The 15,818-nt window shown below is 44.7% G+C and overlaps 1 protein-coding gene across 1 annotated transcript in view; it reads right to left on the bottom strand.

Annotated features, from left to right (window-relative positions):
* MED13 (mediator complex subunit 13) overlaps window positions 1-15,818 on the bottom strand; it is a 59,498-nt gene that overhangs the window by 24,668 nt on the left and 19,012 nt on the right. Inside the window, exons 4-8 of the mRNA XM_066563221.1 lie at window positions 4,826-4,971; window positions 3,639-3,836; window positions 2,625-2,819; window positions 1,609-1,771; window positions 1,186-1,296 (exon numbers count right to left, since the gene is read on the bottom strand). Coding sequence (XP_066419318.1) covers window positions 1,186-1,296; window positions 1,609-1,771; window positions 2,625-2,819; window positions 3,639-3,836; window positions 4,826-4,971 — 813 coding nt within the window. The remainder of the gene's footprint in view (window positions 1-1,185; window positions 1,297-1,608; window positions 1,772-2,624; window positions 2,820-3,638; window positions 3,837-4,825; window positions 4,972-15,818) is intronic.

The raw sequence follows: 15,818 nt of genomic DNA, 5'->3' as shown, positions 1-15,818 counted from the left end.
AAGTTAAGAAGCACTTGTATTGAAAAAACAGGATTAGGCAGGGATAAAAGGTAAGAGGCATCAAAATCTATTTTTACTTTAAACTCTTACACACATCCACATGTTTTTCTCCACTTAGAATTCAAAACACGTGGAATAATAAGGGGGTTTAGGTCTTTGCAATTTCTCTTTAGGCAATTGCATATTTCTAATACACACCTCACACAGTTAATTGACTGGTTTGCTCTTAACTAGTGCTATCATAGCTAAATTCTCCTTGAAAAGAACATTTAATCCTCCTCCACACCCCAGCTCTTCTCAGGACACAAGTATTTCCACAGAACTTTAACCAACCATTTCAATAAGGGAGTTTAAAAAATGCATTTCTCTCAAAATGCTACATCCTCCAGACAGTAATTTTTTCCTAAGATACCAATATTCCCTGCAAGGTAATCAGTGTAACATTTAAATCAGAGAAAGTGTTTAAACCTATTGCAACACTTCACTCACCTAAAGATTAATATTCTGCCATAAGTACAGAAATTGAGAATTCAATGAAATTAATGTTTCCATTTATTTTAAATACCTGTATTAACAGTCTGTGGCATTGCAGCCTCAAAAAAGGCTGTAATATATACATATATATGTATATATATATATATATTTAATCTTAGACATTTTGCCCTTTGTTTTGATCCCTTTTTTCCCAGCTAATATAAAAACACACCCTGGCATCCAGGCCCAGAGGAGCAGTGTTCCACACAGCCACCCACGGAATGCCACCCTTCCCAGAGAGCAGGTCTGGGGCTTTTATTCCTGAAACAGATTTCTCCCTTCAAGGCTAATTCCACAGCCCTCTAGAAGAGGTGCTTGAAGCCCAAATAAACAGCATTTCCTTCCATTCCTGAGAAAGCTGCCCACGAGGTGGTGACTGCCCACATCCACAGGCAATTCCAGCACTCAGGAATTGTCCCACACTGGCAGCAGCTCCCCCCAGCCAATTCACTCCACTCCAAGCTCTGCAGTAACTCCTTGGGCAGAATTTCAAGACATCCAATGACATTTATAAGAGGAGATACAAATTTTGTTCCAGCTTTCCTCCAAGCAGCTCCTGCTTAATTACTCCTGCAGGAGAGATCAGGAGCCTCTCCTGAGCACTGGAGCCCGGTGAACACCTCTGGGCTGTGCCTCTGCCAAGTGCTGTACCTTGAACAATTGCAATTTGTCCTCTGCGTGGCTTCAACAAAATCCCAGGATGCCACCTTGTCAGCTGTCTCCTCCTCACACAAGCCATTTGATGTGGCAGAATACTTCCTCCTAGGATTCAATACCAGGAGAGTTATTGGGGAGCAACATATGTTCTTCTCTTATCTTCTGGCAAAGCTCAAGAGCAGTTTGGTGACAAGGGATTAGGCAAAGAAAGGATAAATAGCCTTTTGCTGACATATTAAACTGAGAACTAAGTAAATCATTCCTAAATAGTTGGGGAAAAGATGAACTTCTTTAGAAATGGTTTATTAGAAGAGTAAAGTAGATTCCACCAGCAGTCACAGCACCCTTAACAGAACTAATTGCTACGAGGAACACACCAAATATTGGTATTTGTGGCTTCAGAGGATAGGTACATACTTGTTCTGTGCTCTGTTCATGTTGCACTCTTGCCAGACTCTGTCCACCACCTGGTTGGCCAGTTTTCTGGGGATTTTGCCACCGTGATGGCTGGTACTGTCCGAGATCAATCCATCTGAAACTGAGGAAAACTTCACCCATTTCTGGGCAGACTGAGCATCAACTGCAAAGCAGCACCAGAGGAAACAGATTCAGGCAGTGAGACAGTGCAGGGTCTATCACTCCAGTTCAAGCACCAGAGGAAGAAAAGTGACTTCTTGACTCAGTGTTAGGAAATAAAAACACACAGAAAATTTAGGAATATTAGCAGATTATTATAGGAGATTTTAAAAGCCACCATTTAAAAATATATGTTTATGTTGTAATTGGGCTGGATATTCTTTATCTTTGATAAAAGTGACCTGAAATAGAAAACAACTTGAGCAAAGTCAAGATTATGATTTAAAAAAAGGGTCAAGCTTGGGTAACAGAAGATCATGGAAGGAAAAAAGAAACAACACCTCTTCTGCACAATAAAACTTATGTAAGTGTCAACTGAAACGATCAGTGAGTGTCACCTGCTGTGACCTAAATCAGCTCCCCATAAGCCCTGCTCACACCCAGGGCAGAGGGCACACAGCCTGGCTGGAAACTAAAGCACAGCCAATCTCCTGGCCTGGGAGAAAACATCACCTTTCACTGATGACCGAGGGCACAGTGGGGTTATGGAGCTGTGCCAGAACACAGGTGTGCTCACAGGGGGGGAAACCCCAAAAACCTCCCCAGAGCAACCCAAAGTACTGGTACCAAGCCCAAGTACAGCAGCAGCTCTAATTTCAGCAGCTTCCAGCAGGGTTTGAGGTGATTTTGCCCACAGCTGGTGCCATCAGTTTTACTATAACAAACTTAGGACTACAGAAATGTGATTTTTCCTGCCAAGCCAGCTGCACACAGAGCCCTGAATCCCCCTCAAACTCTGCTGTGTTAGAAGCAGCCATGGGAACAATTCCCTGGTGCAGAAACCAATTCCTTCCCACCTGTCTGAACCTCCTCTGGGGACGTGGGCGGCGTCAGGGTGACGGAGGACATGGCAGGGTCTCTGGTGGAAGCAGGCACTTGGTGGACCCCCAGGCAGGCAGTGGAGCAGTGGGGAGCCCCCGCGGAGCTGGGAGCAGGGACGTCTGTCTGAGGGACCAGCACGAAGCACGCCGGGTACACCATCCTCACTCCAGCTGCAAGAGAGGCCAGGGCCACCAAATCATCATTGCAGCAGCAACTCCTGAGCTGCCAGACCTCTCCTACCCACTGAGGCATCTCCTTGGACAAAAACCATCTGTTGGCACCTCCATCATTGCTTGATTTGCTTCATTCACCCAAATCTTCTGTGGGAATCAAAAGGGTTTTGGACAGGCAGAGACATCCACGTGCTGCTACCTGCTGGTGTCATTTTGTTTTATAAAAGGCTGGGAAAATCCTTGTAGGATCATGCAGCACTGCCAGGATCCCCAGCAGCACGAGGGTCTCCAGCCACCACTGCCCTACGAGCTCCTCACAGAGGAGGGATTGCAATTGCTGGGAAATCAAAGGTCCCCAGCCCACAGCAGAACAATCCCCTGCACCCAGGGGCTGGGATTTTGGGAGAACCAGCAGATAAAGGCAGTGCCTGAGTACATCAGGTTCTCCAGGACTGTGGTTTTGAAGACATCCCTGAAAGGCAAGTCTGCTCTGGGTGAATTTGCAGGGACTCTGAACCAGCACAAACTGCTTCTGATTCAGCTCAGATGTCAACAGTGATCATCCAGAGCTTTTTTTACTCTCTTTATTTTATTTTTTTTTTAAATCTTCCCTCTCAAGGGCACATAAGAACAAGACCTGGGTCTGCAAAATCCACTCTGAGCAGCGACCCATCATAGACAGTCCTGAGCATCAAACAGGAAAACCAAACCCACCAACCATTGCTGCAAAGGAATCAAATGGTGTCACTTGTGCATTCAGAATTCTGCAGTTTCATCAGCCAGTTTATTGCAGTAATTAAAGGTAATCAGGCTCACCAACAAGGACTTCAACAGCAGCTAAAGAATCATCCTCCCAATCCATTTCTTCTTGTTTCTCCTCAGATCCCTCCTTCAAGTTGGATGTGACAGGGTAGAATTGCTTCCACTCCCCAATCAGCTTCTTTGTGGATGAATCAGAAAGCTTGAAGGACTGCCCTGTGAGTGTGCCATTCAACCCAAAGGGGCTCAGGATAACTAAAACCAGAAAGAATGGAGATGATATTCACCCCAAATTCCCTCTTGCCCTCTGCAATAGCAGCACTCTTATTTCAGCCACACCAAAAAACAATTTACCACTGATAAGTCAAAATGCAGCCTAATCATGATTTACTACCCAAGTTTTTGGCAATAGGCTCCCATTGTTAAATTCAGAGGTACTGTAAGGACTGAGGAACCACAATAACAACTACAGATTAATCCATTCAAACAAGCAACAGGCAAGTTTTCATCTAGGCTTGCAAGGAGTCTCAGATACAGGTGGGATAAAGAAACACTTCCAGATCCTGGCAGAGTTGAGGTGTTTCCTCATCCTTTCATTCAGCTGGTTACAACAACAGGGAATACATAGGGAATTATCTGCTTCATGTTTAGTCTTGTCCATAGTAGGGAAGCACAGCTGCTCTTAAGTTGCATTCAGGAGAAAAAAGCAAGTTTGGGCTCTGAGCACTGCTGAGGGTGTGAGGCCATGCAGGAGAGGGATCACCCAGCCCCACTGACCAGAGTCAGGCCCCAGCACTCCTCTGTCTGCCAGAGCACAACCTGCATCTGCTGGGGGAGCCACAGGCATTTCCAGGCAAGGAAGAGCCAAGGGAAAAGGGTGGGAAGAGGTTAAATACACTGAGGAATAGGTTAAATCCAGAAATGGATGTCTCACAGAGGGTTGGTGAAGGTATCTGGGGGTTACAAGGTGGAAACAACAAAATATTTAAGTCACCAAAATGACAGTACTTGGAAAGGGTGTCATGAGGACAAATGACTCAATTACATGCCAAGAGATGAATGAATATGCAAATGCTGCACCTGCCAATGCAGCAGGGCCAGGACACAGCACCTGGCAGTGCCAGCACAGGGCACAGCTGGGCACAGCTGGGCACAGCTGGGCAGCTCTGCCCCCGCTGCCAGCCTGGCCAAGGCCTCGGGAGGGCCCAGAGGAGCAATGCAGGTGGCAGAGGCTGCAGTCCCACCTTGGAAGGGGCTGTTGGACTGCTGGGCCAGGGTGAGGTGCTCCTCGCTGAGCAGGTACACGGGCTGGTGCTGGCTGATCTCCACGCTGGTGCACACGTTGCTGTCCCCGTGCAGGAAGAAGGTGAATGAGCAGGACAAGTGCTCACTGCAAAGGCAACAGCACAAAAGAACTCTGAAGGACAGAATTTCTATAAGCTGGTCTCTGTTTCAGTGGTTTTCAGGCATTTCCTCACAATATATTCATTAATGGAAGTAACCAAAACACCCTTCTGTAAATAGCAAGAAAACACTGAATATATGTTCCCTTTACAAACCCAAAGACAAATCAGTTAGAAAACAACAGGCACTAAGTTTTCCATTTCTTCAGTCTGACACTTTATATTTTGCTGTCTTGAAGAAATTTAAACCATACTTTTTTACAAGACAAAAACCTGTAATTTAATATTTTTATACCTTATGCATTTATTTAAAATCTCTAGAAATATTTCTGAACATATTTTATTTTTAATGAGGTCATATCTAGGTTGTCCTGTCACAGCTCCACTAAGCAGAATTTAATATCAGCCAACAAGTCACTTATTTAAGAGCAAGAAGAATGGCAACAGCTTTGAGAAGTGGTTTTGTTTTGTTATTTAAATTTAATCTTATCTTCATGTTCTTGAAGCTAATCAAGTAACTAAAAATGAAATCCCATACCTACACACAAAAGGGAAGATACAACCAATTAAAAAAACCGAGGCTCAAGACATTCTTAATTAAAGTCATTAAGGCAAGTGTCAATGTTTAATGGCAGATGCTTCACTGAAAACTCCTCTCATGGTCCTGAGTTTTAGGGGATAAAAACCCAACAGGTCTGAACAGCAGAAAACTCCCCAGCAATGAACATTTCTCTTCCTACACCTCTGATTTAAATGCTGCTTCCCAGTGCTGTGCAGTTATTAGTGAGCAGCTCCACAAGATCACTCTGCAGAGAATTTCTCTTTTTTGGGGACCTGCTCTGTGTTGTTGTCACAAAAACACTGCTGACCCCTGCAAGGACAACCAGGAAAACATTTCATCTGTATCCACATCAACTCCATGATTTATATGAAATATATTTCACCAATTTTAATCAAAGGGCAGCAAGAAAGGAAGGCAAAACCAAGCAGATCCCTGCTAGAAGTGGCACATCCTCATACCCACCTGGAAAACTCTTTTATTTCCCCCCTTTTAAAGAAGCTGAACTTTCACAACATTTCCCAGTTATGGTGGCTACAAGTTACCCCAAGTGTCTGCCAGACTGATGCACTCCAGCAGGAGAAGAGCAGATGTTTAAAAGCAGGAGATGCTGCTCATTTGGACATTAAATTAGGTCCAACATCGTGGCCAGAGAAGGACCAAGGTCAAGGAGAACCTGAGGAGAACTTCATAAAGTGCTGGTGAGAAATAAATCTTCCTTTGTAAGGAGGGAGCAGCAAAACCCTGCTGAGTCTCAGGGAAAAGGGATCAAGTCACAGGAAACACTGATTTTAGTCAGTCAGAACAGCAGATCCTGGAGAAGATTTCTGCAAAACCCAGTGGAAAAGGCACTCCATGAATTACTGCAGCCTGAAAATGAATGGAACACCTCTGTGTCCCAAAAGCACCACCTGACCCCAGCAGGCAGAGCCCAGGATGGCAATGGGGGCTCGGGGACATTCCTGTTCCTCGGACCAAAACCAGCCTGGCACTCCTGGGAAAGGCACAAACAGCTCCAGAGGCAAAGAACAAGCCCTAAAACACAACCTGCACAGCTGCAGGGGCTGGCAGCATCTCCAGTGCCATTCCCAAGGTGTTTCTTTCCCAGAGGGAAACGATGGGATGGGCAACAGCAAGGGGAATGAAAAGATTCTGGAATTGGCACAGTCCGTTCAACCCATGGAAATGGAAATGGGTTGTTCACCCTCACCCCCAAGCCTCAGTCAGGGAGGAGAAAGGTGGAACGGGGGCAAAAACAAAGCAAAATGAAATTGAGGACCAAAAGCATCCAAGAAGGATGAGAGAAGCCCCAGAGTGCTCGTGGAGGAGCAGGAGAGCAGCACATTTTTATTCCAGCACCTCAAAGCAGGAGCTGCAGTGACCCCACTGAGGAGCTGCTCTGAGGGAGAGCAGATCTCCAGCTCTGCTCGTCTGCTCTTCAGGTTTAATTGTGTTTTAGGGGTAAAAAAGGCAAATCTGGATGAATTCTGAACTGCTTTGTAACAGCTGAAACCCACACTGCTCAGGAATGCCAGGAAAGTTACATTTAAAAATGCAGTGAGGGTGGAGCTGAGCATCTTGGTGATGCCTTCAAGTGCAACAGAACCCACCACTAAATTCCAGTATGGAAATCTGATTAAACTGTAATCCTTATGCAAATGGTGGAAGACTGCTTTTCCAACTGAATTTTCTTTCCCAAACCATATTGGATGTTTTGGGGTGAAGGAGGTGGCAGTGCCTTGGTTCCCTGTGACAGACACGATTCAGAAGCTGAGTATCAGCAAGATAAAACTTCAGAGTAAAAGCACATATTCCCTATATACACTTTAAATGCAATTAAGCTTCACCTCTTGTAAACAGCCCATTGTTAGCCAGATAAAGGGCAAACAATCACGGCATAATCTGATGGAATTCAGATAAACCAAGACAAAGGGAGGCATCAGCATGATAACAGAAGCATTTCAATTCATCACAGCAAAACCAGTCCCGAGGAGCAGCAAGGAAAACTCAAGGTCACCATGCAAAAGCCAAATCCAAAAATACAAACAAGAAAAAAGAGCCCAAATCAGATTTCTTTTCTCCCCCAGCTCGGCAGGGGAGAGGTTTCCAACAAAATAATCCAGGGAGAGAGCACCCAGTGCTGCCACTGCCATTGTTCCCAGCTCTGCCTCCATGGCATGGAGAGAGGATCCACGGCCACAATGCAGCCTGGAAAACCCAAATTTCACCCAATTTCCACTAATCCTGGCTATAAATATAAGTGTGAAACAGCAGAACAATGGCCAGCACCGGGGGGGGTTCCTTTCAGAGGTGCAGCAGAGTTCTGGCCAGGAGGATAATATGTGTCACAGGAGAAATACACAGCAAAAAAAGGAGTCTGGAAACTCGGGATAAGGCAACAGATCCCGGCCGGGACACAAAGTATCCCCTGGAAGCACCAGAGAGCTTTAAACAAAGCCGAACCTGAAAGGCAAAATTACCACGGGATGGACTCAAATGGAGTTTGTTTCTTCTGAGCCAGCCTGCTCGGAAACTGCTTCCCCACATTTAAATTATTTCAGGTTACAGAACTTAGGAAACAGCAATGCATGTGGAAATAATCACAAGAAATACAAATAAAGAATCCTAATTAAAACAGAAAAAAAATCAAAACCACAGGGAAGCTCTTTGGAGGGCGTGGAGAAAAGGAGGAAGGAACATGAAGAACCAGAGCTCTGCAGTACTGGATGCCCCCACACAAATTATTGTATGGGCTTAGAAATTCTACAAACATGCAGGCTTTTTATTATTGTTTTGTTTAAATTAACACATTTGAACATCCTCCAATTCTTTACGTTTCTGCAGCCTGGCTGCCAGTGCACAAGCTCAGCTTGGGAGGAATATTCCAAACTTTACCATAATCTAATTAAAAAAGAAAATAAGAAGAAAAAAGAAAAAAAAAAAAAAAGGAAAAAAGAGGGGAAAAAAAGGAAAAAAAAAAAGAAAAAAAGGAAAAAAATGAGGGTGTATATATATTTTTTTTTTTTTTTCTCCACCATTTCTCTAAGTCCTCCTCTAATCTTCTCAATAACTCACAGCCAAAAATCCTAATCAAGCAAAAAGTCTGCCACGTAGCACTTTGGGGTAAATAGGCAAATTATCTTTACAATTCAGCCAAGGACACAGTAACAGAGTCATGCTGGTGGTTTCCTGCCTGCTAACGGAGAGTTCATCCTATTTTTATTTGCAGACTATTTTAGGTAGCTCAGAAGATCACTGGTAATTTGTGCAGAGCATCTCACCACTGAAATATGAAAAAAAAAATCCCCACACCTCAACACTTTGAAATTTTATTCTGCATGGAGAGAATCAGTGACGTCCTTAAGGTCAGACACAGAATAAAACAATCTGATGCTAAAGTCAGCACTGCTAACCTCTCTTTTTAGCACTTCTACCACTGACATCATGTATTGTTGAATAAACTTTCATTCAGAAAGTTCTGAAAACAAAATCCTAAAAAAAACCTTTTTGTCTTATTCTGAACATCAAGTTGCTGCATTAATATTTCTAATTAATTTCATTAAAGTTCCAATCACAGAATTTAGATATCAATAATCCAGTTCCCAGCTGATTTCTGAGTAGAGATATGAAGTGCCATCAGAACAAGGATTCTTTATGACTTTTGATCTGAACACACCAGAATTCAATTAGCTTGAGGTCCAATCCTGAAAGCAACTTCAAAAACAAATAAAAAATAAGGTAAGAAAGAGACTCCTTGGGAATAATGCTACTTGAAGCAACCTTCAGTCCTCATCTAAACTCCATTAAAATACATCTGTGTAAAACCATTTGATTCCCCCTTGCTCCCTCTTCACTCTAATCACACAAACAAAGATGTTTTCCTTTCAGAGACAAAGGATTATGATTTTATAGAGGGGAAGAAACAGAAGCTGCTATGGATAAATCCAATACAACTTCAACTTCTACCTTTTTAAGAGTAACTGAAGGGTAGGAGGGGAAACCACACTAAAATCCACATCTACAGGAGGTTTCCATTAGCAAATCTGAAAATATCTCCTTGATAAAAAGGTAATTAGGTCTGGTTTTGTCTCCACATTAGGACTTCTGTGGAGCTTTAGATCAAAGTGCTTCCCAAACATTGGCTGCATTAGGACCCCACTAATCCACCCTCAGATCACCCCCACGACAGCACCAGCACAAGGAAGGCTCCAACTAAAAGCACATTTTAATAGTAAATAAAAAAAAATCCAAATGTTTCACTAATCCACCCTCAGATCACCCCCACGACAGCACCAGCACAAGGAAGGCTCCAACTAAAAGCACATTTTAATAGTAAATAAAAAAAAATCCAAATGTTTCAGCTGAAAGAGAAAATGTTTGTTTTATGTAATGACTATCTCCTGTTTTCCTAGCTTGTCTTTGTGAATTACTTCTGAGTTGAAGTGGGAGCACCTTCTGCTGCCAAAGCGCCGCTAACCCAACCAAAATATTTACAGAACCCTCAGGGAGTGCAGGCAGAGCACCCAGTGCAGGGATGGGAATGGGGAATGGGGAAATGGGGAATGGGGAATGGGGAAATGGGAAATGGGAAATGGGGAATGGGAAATGGGGAAATGGGGAAATGGGAATGGGGAATGGGGGAATGGGGGAATGGGGGAATGGGGAATGGGGAATGGGGAATGGGAAATGGGGAATGGGAAATGGGAAATGGGGAATGGGAATGGGGAATGGGGAATGGGAAATGGGAAATGGGGAAATGGGGAATGGGGAATGGGGAAATGGGGAAATGGGGAATGGGGAATGGGGAATGGGGAATGGGGAATGGGAATGGGGAATGGGGAATGGGAAATGGGGAATGGGGAATGGGGAATGGGAAATGGGGAAATGGGAAATGGGGAATGGGGAAATGGGGAAATGGGGAATGGGGAATGGGGAATGGGGAATGGGGAATGGGGAATGGGGAATGGGGAAATGGGGAAATGGGGAAATGGGGAATGGGGAATGGGGAATGGGGAATGGGAATGGGGAATGGGGAATGGGAAATGGGAAATGGGGAATGGGGAATGGGAAATGGGAAATGGGGAAATGGGGAATGGGGAATGGGGAATGGGGAAATGGGGAATGGGGAATGGGGAATGGGGAATGGGGAATGGGGAATGGGAATGGGGAATGGGAAATGGGAAATGGGAAATGGGGAATGGGGAATGGGAAATGGGGAAATGGGAAATGGGAAATGGGGAAATGGGGAAATGGGGAATGGGGAATGGGGAATGGGAATGGGAAATGGGGAATGGGGAATGGGGAAATGGGAAATGGGGAAATGGGGAATGGGAAATGGGGAATGGGGAAATGGGGAATGGGGGAATGGGGAAATGGGGAATGGGGAATGGGGAATGGGGAAATGGGGAAATGGGGAAATGGGGAATGGGGAAATGGGGAAATGGGGAAATGGGGAAATGGGGAAATGGGGAAATGGGGAATGGGAAATGGGAAATGGGGAAATGGGGAATGGGGAATGGGGAATGGGGAAATGGGGAATGGGGAATGGGGAATGGGGAATGGGGAATGGGGAATGGGAATGGGGAATGGGAAATGGGAAATGGGGAAATGGGAAATGGGAAATGGGGAAATGGGAAATGGAATGGGGAATGGGGAATGGGGAATGGGGATGGGAAATGGGGAATGGGGAATGGGGAATGGGGAAATGGGGAAATGGGGAATGGGGAATGGGGAATGTGGAATGGGGAATGGGGAATGGGGAATGGGGAATGGGGAAATGGGGAAATGGGGAAATGGGGAAATGGGGAAATGGGGAAATGGGGAAATGGGGAAATGGGGAATGGAGAATGGAGAATGGGAAATGGGAAATGGGGAAATGGGGAAATGGGGAAATGGGGAATGGAGAATGGAGAATGGGAAATGGGGAAATGGGAAATGGAAAGGGGAATGGGGGAATGGGGAATGGGAATGGGAAATGGGAAATGGGAAATGGGAAATGGGGAAATGGGATGGGGAATGGGGAATGGGAATGGGGAAGGGAAATGGGGAATGGGAATGGGAATGGGGAAATGGGGAATGGGAATGGGGAATGGGGAATGGGAAATGGGGAATGGGGAATGGGGAAATGGGGAAATGGGGAAATGGGAAATGGGGAATGGAAATGGGGAAATGGGAATGGGAAATGGGAAATGGGATGGGAAATGGGGAATGGGAATAGGGAATGGGAAATGGGGAATGGGAAATGGGGAATGGGGAAATGGGGAATGGGAAATGGGGAATGGGGAATGGGGAAATGGGGAATGGGGAATGGGGAATGGAAATGGGGAATGGGGAATGGGAAATGGGGAATGGGAATGGGAATGGGAATGGATGGGAATGGGAATGGGAATGGGGAATGGGGAATGGGGAAATGGGGAAATGGGATGGGAATGGGAATGGGGATGGAATGGGGAATGGGGAATGGGAAATGGGAAATGGGGAAATGGGAATGGGGAAATGGGAAATGGGGAATGGGAATGGGGAATGGGAATGGGGAATGGGGAATGGGGAATGGGGAAATGGGAATGGGAAATGGGGGAATGGGGAAATGGGGAATGGGGAATGGGGAATGGGAAATGGGGAAATGGGAAATGGGGAATGGGAATGGGAGGAATGGGAAATGGGAAATGGGAAATGGGGAAATGGGGAAATGGGGAAATGGGGAAATGGGGAATGGGAAATGGGGAAATGGGGAAATGGGGAAATGGGGAATGGGAAATGGGGAATGGGGAATGGGGAATGGGGAAATGGGGAAATGGGGAAATGGGGAATGGGGAATGGGGAAATGGGAAACGGGGAAATGGGGAATGGGGAATGGGGAAATGGGGAATGGGGAAATGGGGAATGGGGAAATGGGGAAATGGGGAAATGGGGAAATGGGGAAATGGGGAATGGGGAATGGGGAATGGGGAAATGGGGAATGGGGAAATGGGGAATAGGGAAATGGGGAATAGGGAAATGGGAAATGAGCGAATGGGGAAATGGGGGAATGGGGGAATGGGCAAATGGGGAAATGGGGAATGGGGAATGGGAAATGGGAAATGGGAAATAGGGAAATGGGAAATGAGCAAATGGGGAAATGGGGGAATGTCTCCTCCTGCCCCACAGAGCCCAGCACTGCCCCCAGCAGGTTCAGCACACCTGGCTAAGGAGCACAAACACAGCACTCAGCTAAGGCCTCATTAATTAATTAATTACCATTACCAGGGTGCTATAACGTGATTGCAGAAGTTGGTACCTCTTGGCCAGCGTGGGGCATTTTCCCCAAGGATCAACCCCTGACAGGAATGGAGAGTTCCCAACCTCAGCCACCACAGGGAAGCTTCTCCCAAGGGCTGTCCTTCACCACTGAGTGCCACTGGAGTCATTCAAAGCATCAAAGAACCTCCTCGTGAAAATCTGACAGTTCCCTTCTATAATAAATCCCTAGGATGGAGAACACAGCCTTACAATTAAATAGGTTCTTTTGGAAATAAAAAATTATAAGGAAAAAAGGTTTAAGGTGATACAACCCCCCCCCCCCCCATGGAGCCCTAAGTCCTTTCCTTTTCCTTTCCTTTCCTTTTTTCCTTTCCTTTCCTTTTCCTCTTTCCATTCCTTTTTTCCTTTCCATTCCTTTTCCTCTTTCCATTCCTTTTCCTCTTTCCATTCCTTTTCCTCTTTCCATTCCTTTTCCTCTTTCCATTCCTTTTCCTCTTTCCATTCCTTTTCCTCTTTCCATTCCTTTTCCTCTTTCCCAGCTGGGATAGACCACACCAGTTCTTTGGGACACTCCCAGCTGCAGCTGGAACACCACAGGTACTGAGAAGTTTCTTCTCCAGCTCCCTCCCACCTTTGCTGCTCCAAAAGCCCATCCTGTTCCAAAGGTGGCACCCTCAATCCCCACTCCCCATCCACAATCCTGAACTGTCAAACTCCCCAGTCTTAGTTCTGACTGCAAAGGAGCAGGGAATTCAGTGTGCTTGTGCAAAATCAGCAAAATAGGAAATAAGGCAAACACTAAAGGCAGTGCAGGGAAGCTCAGCAAAAGCACAGCTCCATTTCCAGGGAGCTGCAGGTTCTGTGTCAGAAATGAAGGACCCAGAGCTGGAATTGCTGCTCTCACTCTGGACCAAGGCATGGAGCAGAGATGTTCTTCCAAGCATCCCTGAGTAATTCCCCATGGCAGGCAGGGAAATACAGCAGAAAGCTGATTTGGATGATAACACAAAGCAGAAAAACATAGCTAATAGCAAAGCAGAAAAAACCCTTCCAGTTCAAAGCACATCATTAATGACTCCTGTCAAAAGGCTCTCCAAAGCATTCTTTGGGGCTGAGGATGTTTTGATTTGACTTAGACCTGAGAGTTAAAAATATTTATTTATTCCATAACTGAGTTATGTGCACTAAAACAAACATAAATGCAGCAGGCAATCTGTATTCCAGAATAAGCCACAGTTGCCTTAGACTGCCACATTTTAAATTAACTTCATTATTAACGGCCTTACCTTCATCCCAATAAAACCAATTTTATTTTTATACACACTAAAACTCCAGCATGGTATTTTGAAAGGAAGCAAACTGTTTTTTTCAGGAGGCAGCAAGAGGTTTATATATACACACAAAGGGACATATTTTTCCAGATACAATTAGAAACAATACTACACAGAGTTTGCTCACGTTCCTGTAGTTCAGAACTTAAATGAGCCTAATAAAGCTGTCACCTTGGATTTTAGCATCCTTTAATTTGAGGCTGCAAATCTCAATTATCTGAACTTGAGCTTTTACATGGCAATATCCATGTGCTATAAAGAATAAAGATGCAGAACTTCTTTGGGAAAGGGATAACAGCTCTAAACATCCCTGTGTTCCCAAGGCAGGGAGCAGCTTTCCCTGTATTGCTCTTTCCCATCCTGAAACATTTACAAACATCTTGTTAAGCCAGATTTTTTCAAAGTTCAAAATGGAAATGCATTACAAAATTGTCATTTAACAAAATCTGAAGGATCTGTATGGGTTTTGTATTATTTTATTGTTCAGTGAACAAAAAGAGCAGATTTATACTTGAAAGCTAAAAACCCAGAGTCTTTTCATTTTGTTTCCTTTTTCCTGATGAACCAACTACCAGTGTAATTTAAGCTAAATAAGAGAAAACTGCTTTGTGATGTAAACTGCTAAATTTGTCTGCTTGTAGTCTCTGTAGCAACCCAATATTCCAAAGAGACAATCATGTGATCAATGCTCTCAGCTCCTGCTGTTTATCCTGCACTGTCCTACTTACAGCAGCTCTCAATTCCAGCTGTCTACAGCAAAAGGAAAAACATCACCTGCTCTCCTGCCGGGCCACGGTGCCAGAACAGCCTCATTAGAGCTGCTGCAAAAAAATGTTGACATTGTTTGATTTAAAGATTAACATAGGGAGGAAATTCACACTGCAAAGGCTCGAGCAGCCTTAATAGAAAATATTCCAGCACTATCACTTGGTTGCAGACTAAATAGACAGAAATAAACCCAAAACCTGAGGGTGAACCTTGTTTTGGTAGTTAACTCTCTCAAGTATGAAGGAATTTTTGAGCTTTAGCACCCAAAAATCTTGTTCTGTTCCTTAATAATAATAATTCCCAACAGCATCCCAGGGGGATCAAGAAGTAAAATTCTCTGTTCCTGAGGAAAGAAGACCATGGGAAGTGGGAGAAGGGAGGGCAGAGATGAGGGTTAAAAGCAGCATTTCCTTTGTGTGAGGGGCAGTGGGGAGCAGGAGCTGTGGTGCCAATGCTGACACATCTGCTGGCACACCAGGACCATTGCCAGGGCCCAGATTTAAAAACTACCCCCAAACTCACACTGCAGCCATGGCCACCCCCATTCCAGCCTGCAGGGCTGCACAAGCCCAGCACTCACACCCACAGTGCCACCTCTTCCTCATGGCAAGATGAGGCAGAGAAAAAAAAAAATCCCTCTCCAGAACTATGATAAGCACACCTTCAAAACAAGATAACTACAAGATGTACAAAGGTTTAAAATAAAGCCAAATTGGTATCTGGAATGTTCTTCAGCAGTCACTTCCCATGAAGTTATATACTTATTATTTTCTATTTCTGTGGGAAATAAAAAAAAGAGAACGGTGGTCTGGCATTCTAAAATCTGAAGCCAAACTTGTGGTAAACAGAATTACCCTGAAACCTGTGCAGCAAGTCATGATAACCTAATCACTGATGAATTTTCAAGTGGCTTGTGGGGTGGTTTTTGTATTTTTTG

The sequence above is a fragment of the Molothrus aeneus genome, chromosome 20 (assembly GCF_037042795.1).
Source record: "Molothrus aeneus isolate 106 chromosome 20, BPBGC_Maene_1.0, whole genome shotgun sequence".
Taxonomy (NCBI): Eukaryota; Metazoa; Chordata; class Aves; order Passeriformes; family Icteridae; genus Molothrus; species Molothrus aeneus.
Note: the sequence above shows the minus strand (reverse complement) of the source record. Positions and strands in the feature narration are given on the sequence as shown.